The following is an 8,844-nucleotide window of genomic DNA, read 5'->3' on the forward strand; positions in this document are numbered from 1 at the left end:
CGACGGCCCGTACACGGACACGCCGTCGGGGCTGGAAGCCGACAGCTCGCTGATGCGTCGGGTCCGCGCTGTGTTTACGTCTTTTTTGTGTTGATTCTGAGCTGCAGGTTTTGTCTCTCGCCAACCAAAATTCACTGAACCAGCAGCAAAAGAAGATCAAACTACGCTCCACATTTGATAAACATCGTCATGAATTCCCTCTGAGCGTCGCTGTTTTGCTTCCACCACAATAAAACTCACACAGACAGTTTCTCATCTCAAATCTGTTTTCTGTATTATTCATTCTCTTATTATAACACTGCGGTGTTCAGCAATGCGGTTGAAAAACTTGGGTGCACCTAACTTTTCTGCTGGTGCGGCACCAGTGCAACCGTGGCGACCCGTTAGTCTAGAGCTCCGCCCCTTCAGTCATTTTCCTTTTGTCGTTACTTTGCTTCTTAAAGTCATTTTTCATCCCTTTATAATACCATAATAATGCCAATCGCTGGAATTAATACTGAAGTTTTTGGGATTCTTTTAATGTTATTTGATGCTCTGCAGCTCGTCCACACGGGCTCTCGTGCATCCAGCAAGCTGTTCATCAGATCGTTTTGGAAAGGACAGAAACGTACAGCTCGTTCTTTGGTCTCACAGCTGGCTTCAGATCCAGAGTGATTTTTGTTGTCAGACATTTCCTTCAAAGATGGAAGAGGAAGAGTCGTTGAGCAGACTTCCTGATCGTCTGTGTTTTGTGTCCTGTCCAGGTACAACGAGGCGAAGGAACTGGCCAAGAGCCTGGAGAAACAGGCCACCAAGGTTCAGACCGAGGCCGAGGAGGCCGGAAACAAAGCTTTGAAGCTCTTCGCTAACCTGACCAGCCTCCCGCAGATCGACACCAAGGCCCTGGAGGTGAGAGATGGACGCCGCAGTTTAATGTGAAACAGCGGAGGAAAAGTGTCGTAACTCACGTTTCTGTTTTCAGGAGGATGCCAATAAGATCAAGAAGGAGGCGGCGGACGTCGACAAGCTGATCGATAAGACGGAGAAGGAGTACAACGACCTCCGAGAAGACCTGAAGCCCAAAGAGCAGGAAGTGCGCAAACTGCTGGATAAAGGCAAAAGTGAACAGCAGGTGAGTTCAGGGCCTCTGGGAGCTTCTCAGGAGAAAAAAACGCAACACACAAAACTGTTTCCTCTTCCTGTGCAACAGACGGCCGATCAGCTGCTCGCTCGAGCCGACGCCGCCAAAGCTCTGGCCGAGGAGGCGGCGAAGAAGGGCCAGGCGACGTTTAAGGAGGCTCAGGACATCCTGGACAACCTCAGAGGTACCCGAGTGTCCGCCGTTCACCGGTTTCTGTCCGTGCTGCGTTATTGGTCCGTTCAAAACAAGATAATTAATAAAAAAATCCTGTAAAACTGTCCATCGAGGCTTTGAGTTGACTTTAACAACAAAAAAACCTCTTGAAGGTGCTAATAGTTTGTAATGCGTCCCCTTTTCCATTTTCCTGAAATGCACCATTTCTGCTTCAGGCTCCGGGTGAGATGGTAAAAATCTGCACGGAGATTTAAAATAAAGCCGTTTTCGTCACGTAACTCTGATCCTCGTCCACCTGCGGGGTTTTTCTCTCTGACTTCCTGCAGATTTTGATAAGAGGGTCAACGACAACAAGACCGCCGCAGAGGAAGCCTTGAAGAAGATCCCCATCATCAACGCCACTATCATGGCCGCCAACGAGAAGACCAGGCAGGCGGAGGAGGCGCTGGGCAACGCTGCCGCCGATGCTCGAGAGGCAAAGAGCAAGGCGGAGGACGCCGAGAGGATAGCCAGTAATGTGCAGAAGGTAAAGCGGCGGCTCGTCATTGGCCTGTGTCAGCTCGCCGGTTTCTCTCCTCTCACTGTGATTAAACTCGTGTCCTCGCAGGGCTCCGCCAAGACCAAAGAGGAGGCGGAAAAAGCCTTCCAGGACACCACCAATCTCGACAACGAGGTCAACGACTTGATGGCACAGCTGACCGACGCAGAGAAGGAGCTCAAGGAGAAGAAGGCCCAGGCCGACCAGGACATGATGATGGCGGGGATGGTACGACTCGCTCGTCACTGAACTCTCAGACTCTTTCTCCGGACATTATAAAAAGTTTAACATCCGTGTTCCTGTCCTCAGGCTTCAAACAGTGCAAAGGACGCCGAGGATAACGCCCGCAAAGCGAAGAGTACAGTGAAGACGGTCCTGAAGGTCATCACGGACCTGATGAACCAGCTCGGTAAGAACACCAGTCGAGCTGCAGCACCTGAACTTCTGAGAATGACTCGTTTCTTCGGGAGAAACCATAACGCTGCCTTTTTAATTAAAGAACTGAGCGATTGACGGGGAAACTAACTGTGGTTTTGTTTCGTGTGCAGGAAACATCGATAAGATCGACCTGAGCAAACTGAATGAGATCGACGAGTCGCTGAAGAAGGCCAAGGGCGAGATGGACAAAAGCGACCTGGAGAACAAGCTTAAGGAGCTGAACAACGTGGCGCAGACTCAGGAGGCGATGATCGACGACTACGACCGGCAGATCCGCGAGATCCGCGCCGACATCGCCAACCTCAACGACATCAAGAACACATTACCCGAAGGCTGCTTCAACACGCAGTCCCTGGAGAATCCTTAACCCTAACCCCGCCCTTCTCTTCCTCTAGCCCCGCCCCTTGCCCCACACTCACATCTAACACTCCGGCGAGCACGCCGCCTTTTACCAAAAACACTTTTTGTTTCAGATTTTTTTTTCTTTGACGAGACAGAAGCCGACGTGTGAAACCATGATCACGTTTTCAGCCGCCGAGAAGCAGCTGATTTTTTTTTTTCCCGAGACGCAGGGGCGTGGTTACGCTCGAACGAACTAAACGGCGTCGAGAAGCCGTGCGGAGGAACCAGAACCACAAACCCGACGTGACTGCAGCCGTCTGCTCCACAGCAGGAAGTTTGAGCGACGCAGGAAGCTCTGCCCACATTTCTGTTTTCTGTGTCCCACCAGCCATTTCCCATCGTGCCCAGGGGCGCTTTCGCAGCATCCGCTCACTGAACGCCACTGCCTCCTCTAACCGGCAAACACAGTGAAGGAACCCTCGCTTTTCCTCTGAAGCTACGTGCCCATGCAAACAGCAGGAGACCTCCTCATCCTGCACCTCCTCCGACAGTGTTTTCTCCTCCAAACAGGTTAAAGATGCAAACTCGGCCGCTCCGCGACGAACCGCAGAAATCCAAAAACATTTCAAAACTAAACTCGTTTCTAGATGACGCATCGCGATGATATCAAGATTTCTCGTCAAGCTTGCAAAAAATTAAAAATGTAAAACTTGGAATATTGAGCCTGAAGATGTAAACCTGGGAGATTCTCTCGAGTTACGAAGGTAAAATGAAAGCGCCGTCATGACTGTGAGAGATGTGAGGTTCAGGATGTTGTTAAAAAGATAAAATGCCGAGTGAGCGTTTTTACCCAGAATGGCTCTAAAACGCTGATTTCTTTCTTGCAATGAGATGAAATCTCGATGTTATTTCGATGTTCTTGACGATTTCCTGTCGCAAGACGATCTGGGAGAGCGACGCGAGCATTGCTGCTCCTCGGTGTCGATAAGCTGTCGCAGGTGTTTGGCAGGAAGTCTTTTCAGTTTTGTGTTTTCGGGGCTTTTCCTGCTTCGTCTTCGGCGCGCTCTCCACGCTTCAACGCTCCCGTCTGGACTGTCACGCGTTAACGCTTCGCTCCAGGCTCGATCCAACACTATGCAACTTTGTACATTTTGCGTAGCGAGAGTTTTATCTGATACACTGGTGCTAATAATAATTATTTCAAATGTTCTATTTTTGTGTGAATGTTTTTTTTATTATTCTGACACAGAGTGAGGAACTTTTGTCGTGTGTAAATATCTGATGATTCAGGACGGGCTGATTTTCTCCACCCTGCAAACAGCCTCCATCACAATCAATCAACGGGAACCTCCAGCATAAATATCTATAAATATCTATAAATATGAATATCTCATCACATGTGCCTAGTTATTATTATTATTATGCTTGCTTGTATACAAGGCTCAGTGTTGCTGCCTCATAGCGACACCATTACGTTTGTGTTTTGATTCTCGTGTTTGTTTTCACCCTCTCACCAATCAGGTTGTTTTTTGAGTGGGCGTGGCCTGCCTCACCAGTCATTTCACTGAATGGAGTTAACAAGTCACATGTGGCTAAAGTAGCTTTTGATTAGTGTTTTTGTGCCTTAATATTAAAGTTCCTGCGAGGGCGTCCATGCTTTCATTTTGTCCTCGTGTCGGTACTGAAGCAGGTTTTTCTTTTTGTTGTTTAAAAATCAGGTCCCAAACAGAATTTAAAATGCCACTAGACTATTGTGCTTTTATTTTGAAACCCCCTCCCCTGACCAGTGCTGGGGAGGCTTTTGTCTGTTTTTATTTCCCTCCTCCATCCATTCGGCCGCTCTGCAGGTGGTGCAGCTCACGTGATGTATAAACAGTATTTTAAGTTATAATGAACCGCTTATTCGTTTTGCACCGCCCCCCACGTCGCCTCAGACAGTGATGTGCGAGCTGCGCGGCGTGCAGGGCCGCACGTCTGCAGCCCTGTGAGGACCTGAACCACCCGAGTGTTTGTTCTTGTTTGTGCCCACGTGCCTGTAAATCCAAACGTAACATTTGAATAATAAATAAATTCCTACAGTTTGTTCGCGTGTGCTCCTGTTTTCTCAGCAGACTGTAACACAAAGATGGACGTAAACGCCACAGAGCCTTAGCGCTAGTGTTACAACGGCTGCCATGCTGGTTTCCTGGAGGCATGACGGAGACACATTTGGAGGATCGGGTCCCAACACCACAAAGACGGTCCAGGGGTCGGGTTAGCTTAAGTGAAGCCCAGCAGACAGCTAGCGGCTCCACCCACCTCTGTCACCATCCACCTGCTGGTCAAAGAGGCCACGCCTCTAATAATGCAAACCTTAAGCCTTAATAAATGTAAACAGGTGAGCTGTAAGAACATCCTCCCCCTGTACAGGTGTTAACTGTAAACATTTTAACATGGAGCCTCCAGTGGACGTTAGAGGAACTGCAGGGTTAGCTTTTACTTTTGTTTTTATAAGACTGAAAATTGGAAAACTCTGGAAAACTCCGGGAACTAAAGAGGGAATAACTACATGCATGTTTCCATCCGTGGGCTTTTCCTCCTAAACAGAGTGTTTGAGTCCTTGCGCACACCGAATGTTTGACGTGTTTTCTGTTGCCAACTCTCGTCATCCAGACCAACCACGCAAAAGTTAACCGCCGACGTCCTGAGGTCATGAAACCGAACACGGAGGGCCGAGCAGGTGAACTCATCAAGCGACACCTGAAAACATCTGGGCTGCTGCTGTGTGAAAGCTCCTGTATCAACTTTATTTAAACCTTTTTTGTGCATCAAAAGATTCCTGAATATAAAATATACAAAGTGATGTCTTATTTGTTGAAAAGGTCAGAGGTCACTGCATTCATTTTTTATATTTCACACAAAATCCCAACATTTAAATAAAACAAAATATTAATATCAGTTCTGATCAGACTGACACCATATTTACTCTGGTTCCCTTTGAACACAGATCAAAGCAAATCACATGAAAAGAAAATTTTATTGGGTCTCAAACTTCTGCATCGCCTTTAATAAAAACTAAAATGAGAGGAAACTGACACGTGACCTGTGTGTCTGTGCTGTTTTTGAATCTTGTCTTTTGAGAAATGTTTAAAACGATCACTTAGGAACAGCAGCGAGGAACTTGTTTACGTCCCGTGGATGTTTCATTCTTTCAGTGTAAATTTTAAAGGAATTTTTAAGCTAAAATGTAAAACCTGAGTCAAAAAGTTCTTCTGGCATTCAAAAGAAAACTTTCATGGAAAAATCTGATGTCATCAACCAAATCCTGTCAGAATTAACAGGAGTACAAAACTGAATCTTCTTCTTGTCTAAAGGTTTAGAAAGTGTGAATGTTAAAGATTTTAAACTCTTTTGAGCTGAGATTTTTATTGCGCATGAGCTCTCAGTCCGGCCTGCAGTACCTTCAGGGCCCACCAGAGGGCCATGACACACAGTCTGGGCCTCACTGATCCAGAGGGCGTGAAGAAGTGTTTCTGCAGGTGAACCGTGAGCCGCGGTCTGCAGACACCACGCAGGTTTTTATCATCGTGAGACTGCGTGGAGGTTTAAAAGTGCACCAGGTGTGAATGCGGCCTCCAGAACTTTAACAGGAAATAAGTCACGGCCGTGGCGTCTGCGGCGTCCTCGAGCCCATGTGACCTCGTTCCACTTTTGGGCTCTCATTGGTCCGTAACTGACAGCGAATGGCGGTCGACCCCGCAGCGCCTGATAAATAATCCAGATTATAAAAGGAAAAAAAAAAGTCCTGATTCACGGAGTGGCACCACCCAATCTGTGGTTAAAACAGGAAGTGTGATTTCCGCCCACAGTCCTCGCCACCCGTCAGGACGCCGCACTCTCACCGTGGTTTTTCATGTGGCGCCGCAGCGTGTACACGTCGCTGAAGCAGCGGTTGCAGTGGCTGCAGCAGTACGGCCGCTCCTCCGTGTGGTGCTTCATATGGTGTTTAAGTGGCGTGCTGAGAGCGAAGCCCCTCCCGCACACGGGGCAGGTGTAGGGCTTCTCGCCCGTGTGCGTCCTCATGTGGATCTTCATGTCCGAGCTGGCCGTGAAGCCCCTCCCACACATGCGGCAGCTGTAGGGTTTCTCCCCGGTGTGCGTGCGGGCGTGGCGGATCATGGAGGAGGTGATGTTGAAGCCCTTCCCACAGATGGTGCAGTGGTACGGCTTCTCGCCAGTGTGCGTCCTCATGTGAATCTCCATGTTGTTCTTGCGGGTGAATCGCTTCCCGCACAGCCGGCAGCTGAAAGGCTTCTCGCCCGTGTGGCTGCGTGTGTGCACCTTCAGCTCCACCCGCCGCTGGAAGCTTTTCCCACAAAACTTGCAGACGTGGCTCTTCAGGTGTGTCCGTAGGTGCTCCAGCAGGCGTTGCCGGTCAGCCTGCGGCTCGCCGCACACGCTGCAGAGGCAGCACTCGGTGGCGGCGTGAGTCTCGGCGTGGTTCAGCAGAGAGCCCCGGTAGCTGAACTTCATCCCGCAAACTTTACAGCTGCAGGAAGTCCCACCTCCTCCACCGCCTTCACCAACAGCAGGAGCACCATGCGGAGGAGGAGCAACGGGCTCCTCACAGGAAGTGCTCGGCTGGGCTTCGTCTTTCATTATCTCCACCATCTGAGCCTCCTCTTCCTCAGGCAGCTCATGCTTGAATGGTTTAACATCCTCCTCTGCTGCCTGAGGAGCGACCCACACCTCCTCCTGCTGCTCCTGCTGCTCCTGCTTGATGGTCGGCGGCTCAGACTCCTGGAGGTGCTGAGTGTCTGCAGAGGACGAGAGCGTGTTTTTTTTAATTTCTGGAGAATATTTGAAACATTAAAAAGATTCTTGAGCTTAAAGAAAACAAACAGAACCACAAACTGCAGAAAACAAATCGACGAGCAGCTCATTAGTGAATGAACATGGTGCAATAAATGTATTGTCAGAAGGACATTTTTCCAAACACTTGAATTTTCTTGCATTTACTTGAGTGGGGTTAGGGGTCGCCACTTCAGCATGCAGTCAAGTTCTGTACTCTTGTTAATGACCTACTAGTTGCATTCAGGTGTGCTGCAGCAGGGACACATGGAAACGTCTCAGGCCCTCGAGGACTGGAGGTCGAGACCCCTGCCGTGAATAAAAGAATCAGGAAGAACGTGACAGTTTTAAGCTGACACTGAAGATAACCTGCTCGCCACCGGGTGTGATCAGTGTAGGTTGCCATGGCGACTTAACCACGCTAGCTAACCCATTCATCTCCCCATAGACGAGCCCAGGACAGGTCTCCCTGCCTGCTGACCAATCAGATCTCTGGAGGACCCCTCAGTGCAGGTGGGAGGGTCTGAAGTCTACCTGAAGAGCCTCAGTGAGAAACAACTTTACAATCCTTTTACGATGATTAAATCAGAACACCTGCGTTTGTCTTTATTCGTTTTTATACTCAGAGTGTGAAAGCCTCGCACATTAAACACTCATTTATTATAATCCATCAGGTCAGCCTGTGTTGATCTGCTCACTGATGCTGGGGGGGAGGGGCTAAAACTAGCCCTGATAACGAACCAAAGCAGAAATAACAGAACGTTTGTTTATTTGTTCAAAGAGCTTGGAGCCGGCTCGAGTCAAACATCACCCGATTAATGAAAGAGTTTATTCAGCGTGTTTCCTTCACCCTCAGAGGAGCTCAAACCTGTGACGTCAGGGGGCGGAACCAGGTGAGGAAGTTTGACGTTAGCGGGTCTGTCAGTTTTCGTTCCGCTGAAGCTTTTATTGTGAAAAATAAACAACAGAACCAGAAGCTCGCTCACGTTGGACCGGACCTGTGTGCGCGTCCCCGCCGACAGTCGCGGGCTTCGTAGGTGCGTACAGGCGGATGAGCTCGTCCTCGCGCTCCACCATCACTCTCTCCACCAGCACGAGGATCTCCTCCGCCGCCGCCGCGAGCCGCTCCGTTACCGCCGCGCGGAGGAGCCGCAGGTGCGCCATGCTGACCGGAAGAGCCCGAAAACAGCCGAAAACAGGCAGCAGCCGCCGGATTTTAGTCCCTGCAGCGCACTGCGGCTGCGTCAACAGCAGGAGACGGAAGTTCCACTTACACTTCACAATAAGAGCTTATATTTGTATATCTCTGTTATCCTGCAGCCTTGAATATTTTTTTAAGTTATTTTATATGTTTTGTGGATTTGAAATGTTTTTCTAGCAGTCTCAAGTCTCTCTGTGTATG

The 8,844-nt window shown here is 49.2% G+C and overlaps 2 protein-coding genes across 5 annotated transcripts in view; one reads left to right on the top strand and one right to left on the bottom strand.

Annotated features, from left to right (window-relative positions):
* lamc1 (laminin, gamma 1) overlaps nucleotides 1-4,693 on the top strand; it is a 47,116-nt gene extending 42,423 nt beyond the window's left edge. The window contains exons 22-28 of the mRNA XM_082513544.1: nucleotides 744-888; nucleotides 962-1,111; nucleotides 1,190-1,304; nucleotides 1,621-1,820; nucleotides 1,902-2,060; nucleotides 2,142-2,241; nucleotides 2,381-4,693. Of these exons, the coding sequence (XP_082369670.1) occupies nucleotides 744-888; nucleotides 962-1,111; nucleotides 1,190-1,304; nucleotides 1,621-1,820; nucleotides 1,902-2,060; nucleotides 2,142-2,241; nucleotides 2,381-2,637 (1,126 nt within the window). The 3' untranslated portion in view covers nucleotides 2,638-4,693. The remainder of the gene's footprint in view (nucleotides 1-743; nucleotides 889-961; nucleotides 1,112-1,189; nucleotides 1,305-1,620; nucleotides 1,821-1,901; nucleotides 2,061-2,141; nucleotides 2,242-2,380) is intronic.
* LOC309693950 (uncharacterized protein) lies at nucleotides 2,787-8,685 on the bottom strand. 4 transcript variants are annotated; one of them, XM_082513632.1, is made up of 3 exons: nucleotides 8,441-8,685; nucleotides 7,677-7,751; nucleotides 2,787-7,408 (listed from the first exon to the last, which is right to left on the bottom strand). In XM_082513632.1, the coding sequence occupies exons 1-3, from the start codon at nucleotides 8,604-8,606 to the stop codon at nucleotides 6,474-6,476; spliced, it is 1,176 nt and encodes a 391-aa protein (XP_082369758.1). In that variant the 5' UTR covers nucleotides 8,607-8,685; the 3' UTR covers nucleotides 2,787-6,473. The 4 variants fall into 4 exon arrangements, with proteins under 4 accessions (XP_082369758.1, XP_082369757.1, XP_082369760.1 ...); XM_082513631.1 differs by having other exon boundaries at nucleotides 8,429-8,685; XM_082513634.1 differs by lacking the exon at nucleotides 7,677-7,751.
* Nucleotides 8,686-8,844: the final 159 nt, after the last annotated feature.

Source organism: Aulonocara stuartgranti, assembly GCF_965226115.1.
Source record: "Aulonocara stuartgranti genome assembly, chromosome: 18".
Classification (NCBI taxonomy): domain Eukaryota; kingdom Metazoa; phylum Chordata; class Actinopteri; order Cichliformes; family Cichlidae; genus Aulonocara; species Aulonocara stuartgranti.